Source organism: Salmo trutta, chromosome 2, assembly GCF_901001165.1.
Source record: "Salmo trutta chromosome 2, fSalTru1.1, whole genome shotgun sequence".
In the NCBI taxonomy this organism is placed as follows: Eukaryota; Metazoa; Chordata; class Actinopteri; order Salmoniformes; family Salmonidae; genus Salmo; species Salmo trutta.
This window is the reverse complement of record NC_042958.1, coordinates 66846514-66869978: the sequence shown is the minus strand read 5'-3', so window position 1 is coordinate 66869978 and position 23465 is coordinate 66846514. Positions and strand designations below refer to the sequence as shown.

Genomic DNA, 23465 nt, shown 5'->3' with positions numbered 1-23465 from the left:
CCCACAGTTTCATTAGCTGTCAGGTTGGCTCATCTCAGACCATCTCGCAGGTGAAGAAGCCGGATGTGGAGGTCCTGGGCTGGCATGGTTGCACGTGGTCTGCTGTTGTGAGGCCGGTTGGACGTACTACCATCTCATGGTAGAGAAATTAACATTCAATTCTCTGGTAACAGCTCTGGTGGATATTCCTGTAGTCAGCATGCCAATTCCATGCTCCCTCAAAACTTGAGACATCTGTGGCATTGTGTTGTGTGACCAAACTGCACATTGTAGAGTGGCCTTTTATTGTCCACAGCACAAGGTGCACCTTTGTAATCATGCTGTTTAATCAGATTCTTGATGTGTCACACCTGTCAGGTGGATGGATTATCTTGGCAAAGGAGAAATGCTCACTAACAGGGTTGTAAACAAATTTGTGCACAGAATTAGAGAGAAGTAAGCATTTTGTGCTTATGGAAAATTCCTGGGGTGTTTTATTTCAGCTCAAGAAACATGGGACCAACACTTTACATGTTGCGTTGATATTTTTGTTCAGTATAAGTTGTATGTAGTGTTCAGTACAAGGTCAACCAATCCCATTTATTTGCATATTAATCACTAAACATGTTCTGGTTCACTCATTAGAATGTGTGTTATTGCCTAGGTCCCCAATATTTTTTCACTCCTTGTATTTTTGATAATAGAATAGTGAATAAAGTAATGGAATTTATTTTTACCCTCTCATCATAACCACAGGAATTCCATCCTGCAGGGAAATATTTGTTTCATGGTTATGATGTGGTTATGAGGATTTTGCAGCATGACTCGCTGCTGACATCTGCAGGAGATTGACGCAACTGCAGTGCCCCTCCGATGGGCCACTAGAAATCCTAAAAGCTACAGTCTGGGATTGGGGAAGCTGTTCAATTAGTATTTCAAAAGAAAGTATCTAAAATATGTTGTTACCTGTGTAGTAACACTGTAATGGCACTACTTGCATTGTATTAACACTTTGTTCTTATATATAACTTACTAGTAACTGCACTTTGACTGCTCAGTAATCGAATAGAGGAGTTTTTTGTGATTAAACAAGATTATGGATCGATAACTCAATTCTATAAAATATTAAGCCTGGAGCTAGTCGACTAATAAACAAATATGAAATGGTGTACACAGAGGAGAGAAATCATTCAGCATTGAAATATTTATTTTAAGCTTACCAAACTTCTCTGCAAAAAAAGTTCTACATCTCAACACTAACCTGCCCATTACATGTTAAAAGAGGTATCAAAATCTAAAATTCACAATCTTCTGAATCCACATTTAAGGCATTTAAACACACAATAAGATGTTACAACCCTTGCCGAATGATACTTCGTAAAACAAAATATTTAAAATATATATATATTTTTTTACATGTTGTTATTTTTTCTTTTTAAACATGGTGCAATTCTACAGTCTTAACTCTTTTTAACCCCCCCATCAAAAACAGAGCTGTAATCTTCTATGTTTGGTGCTGCTAGAGTAAATAATTAATCTAAAAGATATTCTAACTTAAAATACAACCAACATCGTAGCTCAAATAAACCATAAAGACTCAAACAGATACTGAAACAGATACCATGTGTCATTGGGTACATGTGGACTTTCTTAACGGGATAGTTCACCCAAATTAGGTGATGGGTGAACTATCCCTTTAATTCCAAAATGCCTCACCCTCCACCCACATCACAGTAGAAATTGGCATCTCCATGTCTAGGTCAAGGTAACAATATGGCTGTAGAACACACTTGGATTTCAAAGTTGAATCCTGCTGTATTTGTCATTCTTGGACATATACTGATACGTAAAAAAAAGACACACAAAAAAAACAGGTACACTGGTAGAGCTTCAGACCGTGTTTCAAAGATCTGCTTGATAAATGGCCTACTGCTAGAGTGCTGCCAGTCTTTGCAAATATGGCATGGACGCCAAGGGAAGAGTTGCAGTCAAGATTATGAAAAGGCACACTCTGTAAGTTCTCATTTCATGTCAAAAGTGCTGCCACTAGCATTACTCGTGCTATTTAAGGATAAAGGGCCTTGCTTGCACAAGGGCGCAACGGCAGAAGATGGTACACCTGGAATCTGTACAGCAATCTGAATGCTAATCTCCCACTTTTCATTGCCTGGCCCGGGATTTGAACCAGCAACCTTAGACCAATAATTGTGTCTCTTTAAACCCCCAGGGGCGTGACTTTTGATTGGAAATGAAAGTTACAGGCTGGCCTTTAAAATCCAAATCAAATGTGTGTCTATTGAAAGGGTTATAGGTTACCAGTGAGGGCCGAGTCCATGAGGTCATCGTCCTCATTCCGCATGTAGACAGGACTGGGGCGGGAGGGACGGTCCGAGCCCATCATAGAGAGAGATGTGTCCGAGGCCAAAATGGGTGACCGCGACCAGCTGTCAGCCTTCATGGGACCGTGCAAGACGTTCCCAGTTGACATGGACGACTTCTTCTTCTCCCTCTCTCTATCTTTGTCCCTCTCGCGTTCCCTCTCCTTCTGCTTCTTCTTCTCCTTCTTGTGCTTCTTGTGCTTCTCCCCGGAGCTGAGAGGCATGGAGCTCATGTAGTCCTGCGGAGGCACGGGCCTCATGGCCTGGTCGTCGTCCGAGCTAGGGCTGTTCTGGTGGGACTTCTCTGCCACAGAGCTGCTGCCAGACTCGCTCTCGCTGTCGTGGTTGAGCGGCGTGTAGCCCGGCGAGCGGCTGTGGCTGGGGGAAGAGCGGTCATGCTTGGGCGTGGAGCCGCTGAACAGGGGTGAGGCTTTGAGACCAGAAAGCTGGGGGCGCATGGATTCCCCCGAGCCCTCTCCGGGCTTCTGCAGGGTCACCTTGGCCTTGATGCTGGGGGAGCCGCCATCCGGCTTGCTGATAATGATCTTGGCAACGCCCGTGCTGCTCACGCCTCCAGTTTTGGGATCTATGAGCTTCTTGTCCCCGCTGGCTCCCACCGACACAGACACTTTGGACTTGCCCTCTTTCTCAGACTTTTCTCGTTTGATCGGGTACTCCCCGCCTTGAGAGGACATTCCGTGCTTGGAGGAGGGGCCGAGGTTTGGTGGCCCGCCCCCTGGTCCGCCTCCACCGGTCCCACCGCTGCCACCAACAGGCGGTTCACCCTCGTCTTCAGGACCCCCTCCCCCGCCGACGCTCTTCAGCTTGTCTATGACGGCGGTCAGCGAGGGCTTCTTGTTGCGGCTGGGGGACTTTCCTTTGGCGTTGGGGTTGTTTGCGTTGTTCCCTTGTCCCCCACCACAACCACCCCCTCCACCTCCACTAGAGCCATACTGAGACTGGGAGCCTCCGGAAAAGGGCATTGAGCCAGAGGAAGAGGAGCTGGAGGAGGAGGTGGAAGACGAGGAGCCGGAAGAGGAACCACCACCGCCCAGCTGCTTCTGAGATCCCATCCCCCCACCGGAGGACGACTTAGAACCTACCAAGCCGCCGCCCCCTGAGCCCATGGGGGACTTGGCCTTGGAGGACGGCGGAGTTCCTGGGACTTGCGACTGCTGCATCTTCATGGTGGAAGAGAGCTTGTCAGAGCCACTGGGGCGAGAGTGCGAGGGGGAAATGTTGGGCTTGATGTTGGGGTTCATGAGGGACCCGGGAGGCTTGCCCCCCTGCGGCTTCATCTTGTTCCCACTTCCAACCCCGCCACCACTGCTTCCCGACCCGGAGAGTCCATGTTTGGTGATGGGAGAAGAGCCTGGCTTCCCCACGCCCATTCCCTGAGAAGAGCTCTTCATCTGGGGGGGTCCACCTCCAACACCCCCTCCCACGCTTCCAGGCTTGGAGCTGATGCCTTGGCCCAGGGTGCCCTCCTTACTCTTGATCTTGCCTGAGGAAGACGAGGAGTGGGAATGATGGCTCTTGCTTCCGCTAGTGCTGCCTGCACCCCCCGTGCCACCACCCGCCGAACTGCTTGAGGTGTACCCGCCATGGGACGAGGTTTTCCCACCAGACAGTGTTCCTTTGGGAATCTGAATGGTGATCTTAGGGATAGGTGGTGTGGCACCTCCTGGTGGGGTTTGCGACCGCCCGGAGCTACCGGGAGACTTGGATCCTCCGCCAATGCTGCCTCCAGATCCTGAGCCTCCGCTGGGTGGGGTGTAGGGTCGCCCCCCTGTGCTGTGAGATGGGGACTTCCCATCAGGATCAAGCTTTTTGCGTTTGGGGGGCTTGTCTTTGGACTTGCCCTCGCTGGAAGGGGTGCGGCTTCGCTTCACCTGCTTCCCCTCAGTGGAGCTGCTGCCGGTCATCCCCATCCCTGAGCTGCGCCCACTCCCGCCCCCATTGTCATCCTTCATCCTCATAAGTCCCTGCTGCTGCTGCTGTTTGGCTTTGGCCTCGCCGCTCTTGAAGTCACTGCTCCCCCCTCCCATGGCCATCATGAGAGGGCTCTGGCCTCCCCCCATGTGGGACGAGTGCGAGTCACCTAGATCCAGGGCCTGACCCAGCAGTGGCTTGCCCCCTCCGCTGCTGCCCCCGAACACCATGCCTGACATGTCGAAGGGGTCCTTGAGGGAGGGGTCGGGTGTGCTCTGGCCGTGCGGGGTGGGGTTCTGGGGGGTGCCGGATGGCGTGTTCTGCTGGCTGCTCCCACCGAAGCCTTTGACCAGGTCCAGGTCTCCATCGGCGCTGGGTGAGCTGTCGTCGAAGTAGGCCTGGGGGAAGCCGTGGCTGGAGGTCAGCAGCTCGGGGTTGAAGTCCACCGTGTCGGGGAAGAAGTTGGTGGACGAGGAGTCGCTAGTAGGGGTGGTGGCGGTCGCCTCAGCGATCAGGTCGGCGGCGTTCGTGAAAGGGTTCTCGTTGCTGTTGGTGTTGAAGATGTCCGCCTCGAACACGGCGCTGCCCTGTCCCGAGCTGGACGAGTCCCGGTGCGGGGTGCCCAGGGGGCCCCCGTCCTCCCCGCTGCCCAGGTGGTGCTGCCCGTGCGAACCGCTGCCGCCTTTACCCGTCTGCTCGGGTAAGTCCGACAAGATCTCGTTTATGTCTGCGCCGATGCTGTCGGAGCTCGATAGGCGTACCATGCGAGGCAAGGATGATCCCGGAGGCGGTTGCTGTTGTTGCTGGGACTGGACGTGTGACTGCGAGTGGTAGGACACTCCGGCGCCAGAAGGCGGGGTCCCGCACTGACTGGGCGCCGGGGTGATGCTGTGGGGCGTGTCCAAGCCATCGCCAGGCAGGTTGACGTCGAAGATGGGATTCTGGGAGGCGTCCACGTCCATGGAGAAGAGCTCGCGGTGGAAGTCGTCCTCGGTGGGCTGGTGCTGGTGGTGGTGAGGCTGCATAGACCCCGACTGCTGCTTGTTCATCCCTCCCATCCCCCCTCCTCCTGCCCCAGGCACCCCACCCTTCTCCATCCCTCTGGGACGCTTCTTCTTGCCCTTGGTGCCACTTCCGGGGCAGGTGCCACCCATGCCATCAGTACGTGGCGACCCAGAGGAAGAGTTCTGCCTCTCTAGGGGACTCGAGCCATAGAGGGCAGCAAAGTCCTGGGCGGGGTTGTCTTTCAGCAGGTTCATTAACATGGGGTGGTTCTTGGTGTTGGTGGCAGGGGAGGAGGTGGGGGGCGGAGTCTGGTGGGGTTGCGATCCGGAAGAGCTGTTCTGGGGAGTGGGGCTAGTGCCCACAGCGCCCGTGATCTGCAGCAAGCTGGTCAGAATTGGATTCTGGGTCACTTTGCTGAAGTCGTCCCCTGATTGACCCCCCTGCTGCTGCTGTTGCTGTCCAGCTGCCCCACCCTGGGGTGTACACTCTCCCCCCTGGCTTTGGCTGCGATTTATCCCGAACAGAGATGTGATTGGGCCGGCAAAGTTACCTCCCCCGCTGTTCGTGGGAGTGTTGCCTCCACCGACACCCGGGAGCCCCATGGGGTTGGTGGGGTCAACCCCTGTGCCCATGCCGTACCCGGGGCTTCCAGCAGGGGGTAAGTTCTTTTTCACCATGATCTCCACCGTCTCGGCAATCAGGGAGAGGGCTGGCGTGTCTGCCTGGATGGTCTCCGCTTTCCGTCGGATGGCCCGCATGGTGACAGGGATGGACATGCACCTGAGGAAAGGGATCCGAATGGGGATGGGGCGGACATTACATTTGTTTTTTTAATTGTCCTTTATCTGACGTTTACTTATTTTAACATCCATTCTTTTCTATTGAAGGTCACATGGCCTCAAAATGATTGTATTTTGTTGAATAAAGCATATTGAATGAACCCGTTTGGGTTGGTTTCTTTGCAGTGGGGTAACAACAAGACAGGCTGAGAACCATCTACTACAACATAAAACAGACTGCGTGAAGGACACTTGAAACAGAGAAAATGGCCGCTCACCTCTGGACCACTTTGGTGATAAAATCGTCAGTGCAGATCAAGGCATCGGATAGGCCTTTGTACAGCTTACAGGACACCTGCCTGGAGTCAATCACCTCCATAACCACTGCAAGAGGGAGAGAGGAGGTGGTGGTGGAGAGGAGAGACAGACGGAGAGTGAGAGGAGACAGACGGAGAAGTTCGAGAGAGAGAGAGAAAGAGAGAGCTTATTTGACAAGGACAGTGCAAATTTTATCAATGTTTTAGGTTCAACGTCAATGTAAAAGAGCTGGAGTCCGTAGTCAAGAGTGAGTCAAAACGTCAGACCAACAAGGCCAGAGTAGATCTAAAGTCAATTCTGTTGTGAAAGTCACAGGGCCGGTTAGAGGACTGGCGGACTGAAACAGCAGTAATGTCCATAGGGATACATTCAATTATGTTATATTTAATTCCATGGTAATGTCAGTGTACGTCCTCACCACAGACTAGGGACTCGTTAACAGGGTGCTGGAAGGAGACGCTGAAGCTGGAGTCGGTCAGAGGACACACCTCAAACTGTAGCAGCCCTGGAGTGTCTGGAGGGGGGGGGTTACACAGCAGGATATTACATCACTCAATAGCGCAATAATCCATCTCATGTCAATTATTATTTGTTTTTGTGGGTTGATTGCTTCCATTTGTTTTGATCAGCATCGGTAAGGACAGCTCAAACAATGCGTCGGCATGTACTGTATTACACTGACTAGGGTAACAATATGAAAATGATTTTGTATTTCGGTTGAGATGGAACTGCCCTGTACACTGCAGTTCTCCGGACCAGTTGTGTTCATTAGTTAGCGGTTCTTATTGGACAAGTGCAGGCCCCTTCCTGTTCCAGATGGTCAACAACTACAACCACCACCACTACGCACCATCCTTGATGAAGGTGCGCTTGACGCAGCTGCCAATCAGCGTGTTGGCGGCCGCCTGGTGCCTGATAACATCCAGTAGGGCGGGCACCTGGGCTGGGTGGCGGAAGGGGATCTTGGACACCAGCGTCCCCTGCAGCGAGTGCCCGTCCTGCACCGGGGCGTCGCCATTCAGGAAGTAGCAGTGATGCTGGTCGGGCAACGACTGAGCAGAGTGAGAGGAGAAGGGAAAAAAACTGAGGTAAGATGGAGAGCCCATAGAGATAGTTAGAGGACTCATCACGGATGTAACCGGTTTTTGCATGGACCCTGCCACTGAGGGCTCCCACTATTTTAAAGTACTCAACTAGGTGGGGGTTTCTATGGTTGGGAGCGATCAGCCAATGATAAGAGCATTGTCTTCATAAAATTTGGTTGCATGGTTTGTTAATGCTCGCTGGGCACCATAGCAGCACCCACCCGTAGCACGCGCTCCAGCAGGTATATCTCACTTGTCACCCCCAAAGCCAATTCCTCCTTTGGCCGCCTCTCCTTCCAGTTCTCTGCTACCAACGACTGGAACGAACTACAAAAATCTCTGAAACTGGAAACACTTATCTCCCTCACTAGCTTTAAGCACCAGCTGTCAGAGCAGCTCACAGATCACTGCACCTGTACATAGCCCATCTATAAATAGCCCAAACAACTACCTCTTCCCTACTGTATTTATTTATTTATTTTGCTCCTTTGCACCCCAGTATTTCTACTTTGCACACTCATCTACTGTCAAATCTACCATTCCAGTGTTTTAAATGCTATATTGTATTTACTTCGCCACCATGGCCTATCTATTGCCTTTACCTCCCTTATCTCACCTCATTTGCTCACATTGTATATAGACTTATTTTTCTACTGTATGTTTGTTTTACTCCATGTGTAACTCTGTGTTGTTGTATGTTGTCGAACTGCTTTGCTTTATCTTGGCCAGGTCGCAGTTGTAAATGAGAACTTGTTCTCAACTTGCCTACCTGGTTAAATAAAGGTGAAATAAATAAAATAAAAAATGGCTTATGCTATATCACCGCCATCTAGTGGCCACAGTGAATTAATGAAAAGATATGGTTCAGATCTCTAGCACTGCAGGTGGCGGTGAGTCACCAATATTAGCTAGAACCCAAAAGAAGAAGAAAATGTACTACTTCTAAATGGAGATGGCCTCAACAGAGTACGAGTCATAATACCCATAAAGATTAGTGGTCAAACAGGGAAACGGTTCCAAACGTTTTTCCACCATTCATTTGTCCTATAGGGGATTTTAGAAACACGTGTAGGCTTACCCTGACGTGGCGTTTTGATAACCATCTCTCTCAGGCAAGGTGACAGAGCTCTTATTTTAAGTGTTTCTAAAATCCCCTATTGGAAAAATGAATGTTGGAAAAAACGACTGGAACCATTTACCCGTTTGACCGCTAGGTTTTATGGGTATCAAATCAAACTTAATTGTATTGGTCACATACATATATTTAGCAGATGTTATTGCGGGCGTAGCGAAATGCTTTGCTATCATGACACCTCCACTGTGGGGCTCTATGGCACTGCCCGTGCTGTCACAGACACCATAATAGGACAAATACAAAAGACGAGACCTCTAACTCTATGGGACAGCCTTGTTTCTTTGTGTTTTTTTCAGAGACAGAATTAATTCAGTGTTTAAAACTACCGAATTTCAATATACTAGTAAGCTCTTTGTGGTTGAGCCAAATTAAAAAGATTGATAGTCCATTTTTCCCCCCACTTCAAATAAACTGTACTGCTATGTTTCACTTGTCTTGTTTAGAGGTGTTTTAAGAGGTATATGTGTAGCTTACAACCCGTTCATACAGGCTCACTGGACCGAGTCAAACCTGAGACTTTCCGGCCAATCACATGACATTCACAGGTCACACTGAGGATCGGGACGACAAGAACAGCAGCGCCACAAACTGCAGCCCTCAAGAAGCAGTTGTACCCTCGTGTTAATGTGACGGAGCGCTTGACGTTATCTGACGACTGAAATTAAAATCAACCAAAAATAAAAAAATGTAATAAAAAAAAAACACTAAAAATTAAATAAAATAAAAAATAAAAATCGCCTTTCGTTGCACTTGTGTAGTCGATCGGAGAAGAGCGGATAGATGTAAGCAACAGCTAGCCTATCTGAGGGGAAAGTGGAACTCTCATCATACTTCTTTCCAACACCTTCACATCTACATAAGGGCCCAGGAGGGGAGTGAGAGGAGGTTACTCACAGCGTAGAAGCGCATGGCGTGTGTGGGGGTGGTCAAGGGGTTCCCCACCTCCTCCTGGAGTTGACTCTGGACGATGAGCTCGTAGAGGGGCGACAGGGTGGGGGGTGTCTCAAACACAGGAATCCCTGGTAGGGGGGAGGAGGGGTTAACCGACAGACACAGACGTGTGCACAAACGCCCACATCTACACAGGGGCGAAAACAAAAGCAACCAATGCAAAACATACAAACCCATAGATACACCACACCCTACCACACTAGACTTGGGCGATATACCAATTATGGGGGATTTCGAAATACAGACGGTATGATTTTCAACACTGTTTCAACATAATTGTTTTGTATTTTTTTGAAGGGGGTGGGGACAGGGGTGCGTGCTACCCCACTGCTTATAACTATAAGTATAATAAATCTAAGATATGTCAAATACATTAGGGCCTTCAGAAAGTATTCACACCCCTTCACTTTTTCCACATTTTGTTGTGTTACAGCCTGAATATAAAATGGATTAAAATGTAGACTTCTTTTGTCACTGGCCTACACACAATATCCCATAATGTCAAAATGGAATAGTTTTTTTTAAATGTTTACAAATGAATAAAACATTTTAAAGCTGAAATGTCTTGAGTCAATAAGAATTCAACCCCTTTGTCATGGCAAACCTAAATACGTTCAGCAGTAAAAATGTGCTTAACAAGTCACATAATACGCTGCATGTGTGCAATAATAGTGTTTAATATGATTTTTGAATGACTACCTCATTTCTGTACCCTACACATAAAATGATCTGTAAGGTCCCTCAGTCGAACAGTGCATTTCAAACAGATTCAACCAGAAAGACCAGGTGGGTAAAAAAAGAAGACATTGAATATCCCTTTGAGCACGGTGAAAGTTATTAATTACACTTTGGATGATGTATCAATACACCTAGCCACCGCAAAGATACAGGCGTCCTTCCTAACTCAGTTGCCTGAGAGGAAGGAAACCGCACAGAGATTTCACCATGAGGCCAATGGTGACTTTAAAACAGTTACAGAGTTTAATAGCTGCGATAGGAGAAAACTGAGGATGGATCAACAACATTCTAGTTAGTCCACGATACTAACCTAATTGACAGAGTGAAAAGAAGGAAGCCTGTACAGAATACACATATTTCAAAACATGCCCCATGTTTGCAACAAGGCAATAAAGTAATACTGCAAAAAATTTGGCAAAGCAATTAACTTTTTGTCCTGAACACTAAATGTAATGTTTGAGGGAAATCCAATACAACACATTACGGAGTACCACATTACGGAGCTTGACGCCTTGATAAGTTCCTTCCCTGAGGATGGCTCACCTCTCACAGTTCTGGGTGACTTTAACCTCCCCACGTCTACCTTCGACTCATTCCTCTCTGCCTCCTTCTCTCCACTCCTCTCCTCTTTTGACCTCACCCTCTCACCTTCCCCCCCTACTCACAAGGCAGGCAATACGCTTGACCTCATCTTTACTAGATGCTGTTCTTCCACTAATCTCATTGCAACTCCTCTCCAAGTCTCCGACCACTACCTTGTATCCTTTTCCCTCTCGCTCTCATCAAAAACTTCTCACTCTGCCCCTACTCGGATGGTATTGCGCCGTCCCAACCTTCGCTCTCTCTCTCCTGCTACTCTCTCCTCTTCCATCCTATCATCTCTTCCCTCTGCTCAAACCTTCTCCAACCTATCTCCTGATTTTGCCTCCTCAACCCTCCTCTCCTCCCTCTCTGCATCCTTTGATTTTCTCTGTCCCCTATCCTCCAGGCCGGCTCGGTCCTCCCCTCCTGCTCCGTGGCTCGACGACTCACTGCGAGCTCACAGAACAGGGCTCCGGGCAGCCGAGCGGAAATGGAGGAAAACTCGCCTCCCTGCGGACCTCGCATCCTTTCACTCCCTCCTCTCTACATTTTCCTCTTCTGTCTCTGCTGCTAAAGCCACTTTCTACCACTCTAAATTCCAAGCATCTGCCTCTAACCCTAGGAAGCTTTTTGCTACCTTCTCCTCCCTCCTGAATCCTCCTCCCCCTCCCCCCCCTCCTCCCTCACTGCGGATGACTTCGTCAACCATTTTGAAAAGAAGGTTGACGACATCCGATCCTCGTTTGCTAAGTCAAGCGACACCGCTGGTCCTGCTCACACTGCCCTACCCTGTGCTTTGACCTCTTTCTCCCCTCTCTCTCCAGATGAAATCTCGCGTCTTGTGACGGCCGGCCGCCCAACAACCTGCCCACTTGACCCTATCCCCTCCTCTCTTCTCCAGACCATTTCCGGAGACCTTCTCCCCTACCTCACCTCGCTCATCAACTCATCCTTGACCGCTGGCTACGTCCCTTCCGTCTTCAAGAGAGCGAGAGTTGCACCCCTTCTGAAAAAACCTACACTCGATCCCTCCGATGTCAACAACTACAGACCAGTATCCCTTCTTTCTTTTCTCTCCAAAACTCTTGAACGTGCCGTCCTTGGCCAGCTCTCCTGCTATCTCTCTCAGAACGACCTTCTTGATCCTAATCAGTCAGGTTTCAAGACTGGGCATTCAACTGAGACTGCTCTTCTCTGTGTCACGGAGGCTCTCCGCACTGCTAAAGCTAACTCTCTCTCCTCTGCTCTCATCCTTCTAGACCTATCTGCTGCCTTTGATACTGTGAACCATCAGATCCTCCTCTCCACCCTCTCCGAGCTGGGCATCTCCGGCGCGGCCCACGCTTGGATTGCGTCCTACCTGACAGGTCGCTCCTACCAGGTGGCGTGGCGAGAAGCTGTCTCCGCACCACGTGCTCTCACCACTGGTGTCCCCCAGGGCTCTGTTCTAGGCCCTCTCCTATTCTCGCTATACACCAAGTCACTTGGCTCTGTCATATCCTCACACGGTCTCTCCTATCATTGCTATGCAGACGACACACAATTAATCTTCTCCTTTCCCCCTTCTGACAACCAGGTGGCGAATCGCATCTCTGCATGTCTGGCAGACATATCAGTGTGGATGACGGATCACCACCTCAAGCTGAACCTCGGCAAGACGGAGCTGCTCTTCCTCCCGGGGAAGGACTGCCCGTTCCATGATCTCGCCATCACGGTTGACAACTCCCTTGTGTCCTCCTCCCAGAGTGCTAAGAACCTTGGCGTGATCCTGGACAACACCCTGTCGTTCTCCACTAACATCAAGGCGGTGACCCGATCCTGTAGGTTCATGCTCTACAACATTCGCAGAGTACGACCCTGCCTCACACAGGAAGCGGCGCAGGTCCTAATCCAGGCACTTGTCATCTCCCGTCTGGATTACTGCAACTCGCTGTTGGCTGGGCTCCCTGCCTGTGCCATCAAACCCCTACAACTCATCCAGAACGCCGCAGCCCGTCTGGTGTTCAACCTTCCCAAGTTCTCTCACGTCACCCCGCTCCTCCGCTCTCTCCACTGGCTTCCAGTTGAAGCTCGCATCCGCTACAAGACCATGGTGCTTGCCTACGGAGCTGTGAGGGGAACGGCACCTCCGTACCTTCAGGCTCTGATCAGGCCCTACACCCAAACAAGGGCACTGCGTTCATCCACCTCTGGCCTGCTCGCCTCCCTACCTCTGAGGAAGCACAGTTCCCGCTCAGCCCAGTCAAAACTGTTCGCCGCTCTGGCACCCCAATGGTGGAACAATCTCCCTCACGATGCCAGGACAGCGGAGTCAATCACCACCTTCCGGAGACACCTGAAACCCCACCTCTTTAAGGAATACCTGGGATAGGATAAAGTAATCCTTCTAACCCCCCCCCCCCTTTAAAGGATTTAGATGCACTATTGTAAAGTGTTTGTTCTACTGGATATTATAGGTGAATGCACCAATTTGTAAGTCGCTCTGGATAAGAGCGTCTGCTAAATGACTTAAATGTAAATGTACCACTCTCCATATTTTTGAGCATAGTGGTGGCTGCATCATGACATGGGTATGCTTGTAATCATTAAGGTGTGAATACTTTCTGAAGGCACTGTAAATCCAGCTCAGGCCACCAGCTACGCATTTGACTTGCAAATTGGCTAGATGTCAAGATCAAGCTTCTTGGTTAGAACAGAGACATTCAATCCCCTCCTGGATCAAGGTCCCTGTAACCTAAATCGTTTTGCACTCATTTTATTTTTTATAAACACCCCTTGTGCGCACATTCGGTAATATCTTATACTTCGGGTATGGTACAGAAACGATATGATGGCTTGAAAACCTGGATACCGCCCAACCCAAGTCAACACACACCAAAACACAAACCAAAACACAAACACACGTCTGAGAACACCCACCTGTAGCATTGCCCATCCTCTGGATGAAGGAGAGGGAGAAGGGCATGGGCAGGTTCATCTTGAGGAAGAAAGAGGCAGGAAGGTCCACACAGTTGGAGTTGGTCACAGACGAGAAGGAAGGGGTTCTGCAACAGAGAGAGGAGATACACACACAATCTCAAAATTATTCAGTTAATCCCCCACAACGAAATAACTACTTATTACCCATTTATTATGAACAATTTATAAAAGTATCTGATGTATTTTATTCACCCAAAAAATATATTTAATGCCCATCTAAATCTTTGCTCTGGAACTTAAATTGAATGTCTGAAATTTGGGAGAGGTCTCACCCCTTGTTGTCCACTGGGTGAGATCCCGTGATGAGGGGGGCGATGGGTAGCTTGTAGATTGACGAGGTCCCCTCCACCGTCACAGATACACTCACACCCAGAGAGCGAGGGACTGTACAGGAGTTAAAGTAGGGCCATGTGAAGACATGCACAGATGGAGAAAGATGGCCAAAGGTGGATCATTTGATTATTTAATTTATAGTCTAGTTCCAAAATCTTCTACGGTTTAAGCCAAGTCAGCAAATCCAGCCAAACAAATTAGACGATTATAAGTTACCAGGTGTATTGCTTGCCAACTTACAGTTGAAGTCGGAAGTTTACATACACCTTAGACAAATACATTTAAACTCAGTTTCACAATTCCTGACATTTAATCCTAGTAAAAATTCCTGTTTTAGGTCAGTTAGGATTATTTTAAGTCAGAATAATAGTAGAGAGAATGATTTATTTCAGCTTTTATTTCTTTCATCACATTCCCAGTGGGTCAGAAGTTTACATACACTCAATTAGTATTTGGTAGCATTGCCTTTAAATTGTTTAACTTGGGTCAAACGTGTTGGGTGGCCGTCCACAAGCTTCCCACAATAAATTGGGTGAATTCTGACCCATTCCTCCTGACAGAGCCTCCCCCTTTTTCCTCCAAACATAACGATGGTCATTATGACCAAACAGTTCTATTTTTGTTTCATCAGACCAGAGGACATTTTCCAAAAAGTACAATCTTTGTCCCCATGTGCAGTTGCAAACCGTAGTCTGGCTTTTTTATGCCGGTTTCGGAGCAGTGGCTTCTTCCTTGCTGAGCGGCCTTTCAGGTTATGTCTATATAGGACTCGTTTTACTGTGGATATAGATACTTTTGTACCCGTTTCCTCCAGCATCTTCACAAGGTCCTTTGTGGTTGTTCTGGGATTGATTTGCACTTTTCGCACCAAAGCACGTTCATCTCTAGGAGACAGAACGCGTCTCCTCCTGAGCGGTATGATGGCGGCGTGGTCCCATGGTGTTTACACTTGCGTACTGTTTGTACAGATGAACGTGGTACCTTCAGGCGTCTGTAAATTTCTCCCAAGGATGAACCAGACTTGTGGAGGTCTACAATTTGTTTTCTGAGGTCTTGGCTGATTTCTTTTGATTTTCCCATGATGTCAAGCAAAGAGGCACTGAGTATGAAGGTAGGCCTTGAAATACATCCACAGGTACACCTCCAATTGACTCAAATGATGTCATTTAGCCTATCAGAAGCTTCTAAAGCCATGACATAATTTTCTGGAATTTTCCAAGCTGTTTAAAGGCACAGTCAACTTAGTGTATATAAACTTCTGACCCACTGGAATTGTGATACAGTGAATTATAAGTGAAATAATCTGTCTGTAAACAATTATCAGAAAAATTACTTGTGTCATGCACAAAGTAGATGTCCTAACCGACTTGCCAAAACTATAGTTTAACAAGAAATTTGTGGAGTGGTTGAAAAGCGAGTTTTAATGACTCCAACCTAAGTGTATGTAAACTTCCGACTTCAACTGTATATCTTTTCAACTATTTTTATTTATTAAACCATGGCTGAATCAAGAAAATATGTGTTCATCTCTATTCAGGATTAACCCCCACGAGCGCAAAGCACTGCATTGGCTTTCTGGGCAGCACTGTGGCAAATTTCCTTCGTCCCCTCACCATTTGTGTCGGTGAAGTTGAGCTGCGAGCCTGTCCTTTCCTCAAACACATCGTACGGGGACACGTAGCACTGGAGGGAGACAAGATGGCCCCCGCTCCTGGCTGTCAGCAGGCCCACGCTCCCATGAAGGATGGTCTCCACAGTGTTAGCGTTGGTGGCTAACCTGCAACACACACACAATAGTGAGAATTCATTCTGACAGGAACATATTTTTCTCAAAGGGGAAACCACTCAAAAATACTTTTCTGGGACATTTTTCTTTTTACAGAGGGAGACATTTTCTTTAGATCTGCCACATCAGGGGCATTGTAAAAAGGGAGGTTTTGAGATGCACCTAATCAAACTGCAATGCGTACATACCTGAACATGTGCATCATCTTCGTAAGATCCAGCTCGAGGGATTGAAGTGCAAGGTACATCTTTGTTTTCAGCTTACTGGTGGGAACCGCAATAAAGACGGAAATGAAGTATAACAGCATTTGATGTAATTCAATTCCACAACCACTTATAGTGCTCTAATAGCTACTCACTTGTCTCCAGGAAGCTTGTACAGGTTGACTAGGCCCTTAAGATGTTTGGAGAACTCTTCAAAGTTCTTATCCCTTTAGAGAGGTTGGGAAAAATGTACAACCAAGATGTCATCATGAGAATGAAATGAGAGAAAAAAATGAACCGCTAAAATTTCTAACTGAATTTTCAAAGCATTGACCCCCGTGAATGAAAAGCACTTTATCGACAAGTATTTTACATTCTTTAAATATTTTGGTTTATATAATAATTACATAATATTTATGTTTCTATTGTTTATTTTATCTAGAATCTCACCTCAGGTGTTGAATCAGCTCCGGACAGCTCTGTAAAGAATTTAAAAAAGAATGAATATAAAAAATAAATACTTGGATAACATATTTACCGTATATCACTTATTTTATAGGTAAAGCGTGTCGCACACATGCCGTTGCGTCAGATCTGAAGCTTCTTACGGACAACTTATCTGCGTAAGACTTCTTAAGCAAAACTATCAGTTCAATACATTTCTGGATATTGTTGAATTATGTTGTAGTGATTTAATTCTGCGAATGTGGAGGGGTGAGGAAGAGGAGGAGCTCCACGGGCGGGCCCTTTTTTGTCCGGAAGTAATTTGGCCATTCATTGTAGTCACTTCGCCCTGTGGAGATGCTATTTTCTCGAGTTCTCTCGTGTCAATTAACTTGTGACATTCCTGGATAATTCATTATATTAATAAACTCTGCTTTAAATTAACAAATACAATAAAAAAAGAAAGGTTAAGAGTATAAGACTGTGTACATATCTGTCTGTGTTGGCCAAGTTTCAAGAACAGTCAAAAACTTCCAGCCAACCCTACGCCAATGATGCCGGTGGATCTCAAAACTGATCTTGGATCCGCATTAAGTAGCAAAGATATTCTTTGCCACCGTCGTTTTATGACAGATATCTCAAACCAGTAATGACTACTCAACAAAACAATAAATAATTATCTTTCCAGCAAATGTCTTAGCTGCGTGATTGTATGACGGGCAAAGGAGTTTTGAAGTTGAGGATGCAGTATTTATGAAATTTGACAATGAGGAAGAAAAACAGCATAGTTCAGCTAGCCAGCAAGTTTAGCCTGGGAAAACGAGGATCTCAGACTGGTTCACCTTCCAACAGGACATCAACCCTAAGCACAGAGCCAAGACAACGCAGGAGTGGCTTCGGGACAAGTCTCTGAATGTCCTTGAGTGGCCCAGCCAGAGCCCGGACTTGAACCCGATAGAACATCTCTGGAGAGACCTGAAAATAGCTGTGCAGCGACGCTCCCCATCCAACCTGACAGAGTTTGAGAGGATCTGCAGAGAAGAATGGGAGAAACTCCCCAAATACAGGTGTGCCAAGCTTGCAGCGTCATACCAAAGAAGACTCGAGGCTGTAATCGCTGCCAAAGGTGCTTCAACAAAGTACTGAGTAAAGGGTCTGAATACAAATCTTGGTTTCTCATAGTCTGAGAGTCTTTAGGTGCATTTTGGCAAACTTCAAGCGGGCTGCCATGTGCCTTTTACTGAGGAGTGGCTTCCTTCTGGCCACTCTACCATAAAGACCTGATTGGTGGAGTGCTGCAGAGATGGTTGTCCTTCTGGAAGGTTCTCCTATTTCCACAGAGGAACTCTGGAGCTCTGTCAGTGGCCATTAGGTTCTTGGTCACCTTCCTGACCAAGGCCCTTCTCCCCCGATTGCTCAGTTTGGCCAGGTTGCCAGCTCTAGGAAGAGTCTTGGTGGTTCCACACTTCTTCCATTTAAGAATGATGGAGGCCACTGTGTTCTTGGAGACCTTCAATGCTGAAGACATTTTTTGGTACTCTTCCCCAGATCTGTGGCTCGACACAATCCTGTCTCGGTGCGCTATGGACAATTCCTTCGACCTCACGGCTTGGATTTTGCTCTGACATGCACTGTCAACTGTGGGAACTTTATATAGACAGGTGTGTGCCTTTCCAAATCATGCCCAATCAATAGAATTTACCACAGGTGGACTCCAATCAATTTGTAGAAACATCTCAAGGATGATCAATGGAAACAGGATGCCGCTGAGCTCATTTTCGAGTCTGAAAGCAAAACGTCTGAATACTTATGTAAATAAGGTATCCGTTTTATTTTTAATACACTGGCAAAAATGTCTAAAAACCTGTTTGCACTTTGTCATTAAGGGGTATTGTGCATAGATAGTTGGGAGGGGTAAAAGTATTTAATCCATTTTAGAATAAGGCTGAAACGTAACAACATGTGGAAAAAGGAGTCAAATACTTTCCGAATGCACTGTATATAGATATATATAAATATATATATATATATATATATATCTCTCTATAGAAATACTGTAAGAGAGATTCTGCTTCTGTTGCCTGTTTCAGTGTTTGGTCGATAGCCTACGGATTCCGTGAGCAGCAAGCGTGACGGAACAATTTCACAAATCAGCTGTTTTTAATCCTTGCTATGCTGTAATAAAGGCTTCCCACTTTATTTTACGTTAGACCAGCCTCTCTGACATTATTCATAATTTATTTAGTGCCGTTTACAATGTTCCAAACTGTCAGCTAAATTATATTCATAATAATAACCCTCCCTTATCCTTGACCTCATTCTCATTGTTGTTATTACTATTATGATCATCACTATAATAATAATAATAATAATAAGTCATGTTATTGTCATTAGTAGGCTTAGTATAGCAGCCTTCTATAACCACCATCGAGCTGTAGGCCTAGAAGCACATCCTGTTTAGTCTTAATACCATAACTTACTTATGTCTATATTTCAATACTTATAGGCTACTGTATCAATCAATCATTTATTTGTTCATGTCATCACACAGCATACGAGTCATTTATGACGTGAAATGCAACCAAGTATTTTTGTTTTAAAATAAAATAACTAAACGACCATTGAATAATTTGTATAAACAATCAATAGGCCTAAACTGTTCCATTTCAGAAATTGCATTCACGAATGAATGCGACGGTTTTTAGTCTTTGCTGTAATAAAGGCTTTAGGGGGGAAATTTTTTTAAAACAGACTCTCTGGTACGCTTATAGTTTATTTAGTGTTGTTTACATGGTTCCAAACTGTCAGAAAAATGATATTGTAATCTAACAGCACCCGTTTGGCACATGTAGGCATAATATGCACGCAGCGCTTGCTCAATACCTTATTTTTCTTGATCTCCAGTTTTTTTCCAGCACTAGTCAAATTTATTCCCCACATCTGACTTCCCCTTTACCTCCTGCACAACCAGTAAACATTTCAGTAACATAACTTTTCAGTCAGAAATGGCTGTAATTATGTTGCAGCTTCAGAAACACGGACAATGCTATACACACTGATGTTCTGTGGTGGTTGCTGCAGCAGGGAGGAGAGAGACAACGGGTGCTAGTAAATCACTCTGTCTCTTTTTTTACACAGCGCAGCAAGTATGAGCCAGGCGGCACAATCAAATCAATTGCGGTCGGACTCCCTCTAGTCATTTGTGTGTCCTCATTATTTCATCAAACAGCTCGCTTAAAGCATCAGACAAGCTCAGTGCATAAGGTTGACTTGATTGAAACATACAGGATGTGTCTATATATGGAAAAGTACACTTAAAAAATGACAAATCAAATTCTATTTGTCACATACACATGTTTAGCAGATGTTATTGCGGGTGTAGCGAAATGCTTGTGTTTCTATCTCTTACAGTGCAGTAATATCTAACAAGTCATATCTAACAATTTCACAACATATACCCAATACACACAAATCTAAGTATAGGAATCAATTGGTCGAAACGGACAACTCTTGGGCAACCAATATTTTTTTTATGTGGGGACAGCCCAAATAAACATACAGAGTAATAGTGCTGTGGGAGGGGGTTGTACTGACCGCTGGGTTCTCTCCGTGGTGGGCCACCTTCACATCCACCAGCTGACCAGCCGTGTCCAGCTGCACCTCCACATAGAACATGTCTGAAGTGATGTAACACTCTGTCCCCGAAGGACTCAGGTGGGACCCCAGCCTGGTGGGAGAGGATGAGGATGGCAGGGGTGGGGTGGGGTTAGAGAGAAATAGAGGGAGGCAAATCAGACTCAATGTGGCTTAACCATGTCCTCCTCAATCAATGACTTTCTTGTCCCAAGTTTGGAAATCCATTGTCAGGAATGTACTATACAACAGATACACACCACATATACACAGTTAATAAAATACACATGGTTATCCCATCAATGGTATGAATAAGGAATCAGTGGACGAGTGACCTGGTGATATAAGGGAAAGAAGGACTAAGTGAGTGAGACAAGAAGAAAGGAAGAGCTTACATGTTCTGTCGTGCGATGGACTCCAAGCGATCTGTCATGGAAGGCAGGGAGGACACTAGAGCCGAGAGAGACAAATTTAAAAACTCAGCAGATTGTCTTTCAACTGTCAAGAATCTGAAGATACAGGAGCGATTGCTATTGGCATCCAATTGCAGAAGTGCCCGTGGAACACTTTCAATGAATAGGACAGGTTGTCTTTGTGATCAATGGGGTCTCACCTTTCAGTGCCTTCTGCAGGGTCTCTAGACAGGTGAGCAGGAGCTGGTGTCCAGCCGCATTCATCTGACCACGTTTCTCCTGTGACAGAAGAAACAAGAGGGGGGAAGGATTAGAGGAGAGTAAAGGTTTTGTAACTCATATAATGTACGTATATTTGGGTTTACCCCAATGAAGTTCTATTGGCTAAAACGTTGGTTTAAGATCCATTAATCACATTGTAGAGCATGCAAGAATGCCAGCGAGCCAGAGTCTCTTTTTCCACCTCTATGCATGTCCTGTATGCATCTTCCATAGTCTACAAGGTGTGCAACAGGACCAATTAACGCTCATTCCTAACTCCTAATTAGCATTCCATCATTTCTTATTATTTCATCCACACATTCTCTCCATCTTCTCACCATGGCCTGGCGCACCACCTTGCTGGTCTCCTGCCAAGGCCGTGAGGCATTGTGTTTGGCATGGAGTCTCTCCAACAGAGCGTTCACGCGACTCTGCTTCTCGGCTTCTGGGAATAAAAAAAAAAGGTGCGTTGCATTCAATTTGAACTATAGCACTTCAGTGTTCAATGACTGACATTCCACGAGAACAATATAAGCTGGTTTTAATAGCATCTTAATTACATAGCTAACTACATCATTTGTTTACATGGTGTCCTACACAAAACATAAACACAGTGGAATTGATGGAGTAGGCTTAGCTTTGATGCAACCAAGAGAGTTTTCACTGAGTTTTTACATTGCGCTCTCAAGAGGGTCCAGCACAATGTAAATATGTTGCATCGAAGTTAGAGTAGGCTATGTAATAAATCCTTTGGCGGGGGTTATGGTAGATTAATAGCCAAGCCCGACAGTCTATATCTGCATAATGAACTATTGATAAGAATGGTGCAAATACGTGCACTCTCGGACGGTGGTTGTGTTGCTAACTAGGTCAACTGGCTTGGACTTGACTGAATACAACGTATTTAGTACAAGAACGTGGCTAGGTAGCGAATGTCCGCTTAACTAATCCAGGTGCATTTAATATAGTTGTCAGTAACAGTAAACTGTATTTAAATACAAATTGCACGTAGAGAAACACAATGATGTATTATCGTAGCTAGCTAGCATGATAACTACGATGCTGGCTAGGTAGCTAAAATAGCTCACAAATACCCTAGCTAGCATTAGCCTGCTCTCAGCTTGTTGTGACTGATCTGCCAACAAATATCTGACCCAAGCGTAACCACACTAGCTCCGATTGCACAGATATGATACAACTCACCGGTCCCTTCTTCAGCTTTTACCCGATCTGCAAGAGCCTGGTTTCCCCCAGATTGTGTTGAAAGGGTAAGTTCTCTTGCTGGGTTTGGACTACAGCCCTGCATAGAAACCGCCGCCATCTTCACTAGCTAGCGTCTTTTTGCTAGCTACACTGTCGCTTCGCACTGGACTTCCGTAGTGGGTGGGACGTCGTAGTCAAAGATGTTTTAACTAACCCCAAGATAGACCACAGCATGCCGTTTCGGAACGGGAGCAAATGAGAAGGTGGGCAGAGCCAAGCACTGGCTAGCCAGATCCTATTGGCGCATTCTAGCATGTATTTGCGATTTTACGTTAGGGAACTCCTACTCTGGGAAGTGCGCGTGTGAAATAACTAAATTAGCCCTTGCACTCCTAAACAACGCAATTGAATGAATTAAAAAAAACGTTGGCAAAGGTCAAGTCTACAAAACGTAGTCCACTCTGTTCGTAACAGATTTTATTTTTGGGAACAGAAAACTGTATTGAGATCAAATGTTTAGCAGAATATCGGTCAAAATCCATCTCGCTCCATCTTCTCCCACTGCCGGCCATTGGGCTTCTTGGGAACGCCAACCGCATGGCTTCAGATGTATATATCCGGTGAAACATCTGGCTCATTGTTCTATCGGTGTCGGAGGTCTCGTTGTTCAAATTATATCATCAAATTGTATTTGTCACATGCGCCGAATACAACTGGTGCAGACTTTGCGGTGAAATGCTTGCCTAAGAGCCCTTCCCAACGATGCAAGGTTAAAAATAAAAACACATTTAAAAAAAAAGTTGTAACTAAAATAAAATTGGCTACACATGAATGGAGCTATATACAGGGAGTACCAGATCAATGTGAGAGGTACGAGGTATTTGAGGTAGGTATTTACACGAAGGCAGGGTAAAGGGACTATAGTAGGCATCAAGATTGATAACAATAATAAGAGTCAAATAAAATAACAGATTAGCAGCCGCAAATGATGACTGTAAACGTGTGTATGCACGTGTGTTTGTGTTGTGTGGATATGCGTGTGTATCAAATCAAATGTATTCAAACTTTATCCATCACATACACATTTAGCAGACGTTATTGCGGGGGTAAATGTGAATGTGTGGGAGTTTCAGTGTAGTGTGTGAGTGAGTGTGTACAGTATATGGTGTGTCTATTCTAGTGAGTATGTGGTACCATTAATTGACTATTTAGCAGTCTTATGTCTTGGGGGTAGAAGCTGTTTCGGAGCCTGTTGGTCTGAGAGCTGACGCTCTGGACCGTTTGCCAGATGATACCAGAGTGAACAGGCTATACCTTGGTTGCTGGAG

The 23465-nt window shown here is 46.3% G+C and overlaps 1 protein-coding gene across 2 annotated transcripts; it reads right to left on the bottom strand.

Moving 5' to 3' along the window:
- Positions 1 to 1168: 1168 nt before the first annotated feature.
- med1 (mediator complex subunit 1) lies at positions 1169 to 22323 on the bottom strand. 2 transcript variants are annotated; one of them, XM_029711956.1, is made up of 16 exons: positions 22138 to 22322; positions 21273 to 21379; positions 20874 to 20952; positions 20656 to 20710; positions 20222 to 20354; positions 16634 to 16662; positions 16339 to 16410; positions 16169 to 16243; positions 15808 to 15971; positions 14134 to 14245; positions 13802 to 13926; positions 9506 to 9630; positions 7242 to 7443; positions 6810 to 6905; positions 6352 to 6457; positions 1169 to 6074 (listed from the first exon to the last, which is right to left on the bottom strand). In XM_029711956.1, the coding sequence occupies exons 1-16, from the start codon at positions 22253 to 22255 to the stop codon at positions 2285 to 2287; spliced, it is 5388 nt and encodes a 1795-aa protein (XP_029567816.1). In that variant the 5' UTR covers positions 22256 to 22322; the 3' UTR covers positions 1169 to 2284. The 2 variants fall into 2 exon arrangements, with proteins under 2 accessions (XP_029567816.1, XP_029567818.1); XM_029711958.1 differs by having other exon boundaries at positions 2285 to 6074; positions 21273 to 21376; positions 22138 to 22323.
- Positions 22324 to 23465: the final 1142 nt, after the last annotated feature.

Bases quoted from the DNA above. Each gene is read 5' to 3' on its own strand.
- med1 (XM_029711956.1), bottom strand. From the start codon at position 22,255: ATGGCGGCGGTTTCTATGCAGGGCTGTAGTCCAAACCCAGCAAGAGAA. The intron at 15,972-16,168 runs GTATGTACGCAT...TGTGTGTTGCAG, and splicing joins AAGATGATGCACATGTTCAG to GTTAGCCACCAACGCTAACA. The intron at 7,444-9,505 runs GTGAGTAACCTC...CACTCTGCTCAG, and splicing joins ACGCCATGCGCTTCTACGCT to TCGTTGCCCGACCAGCATCA.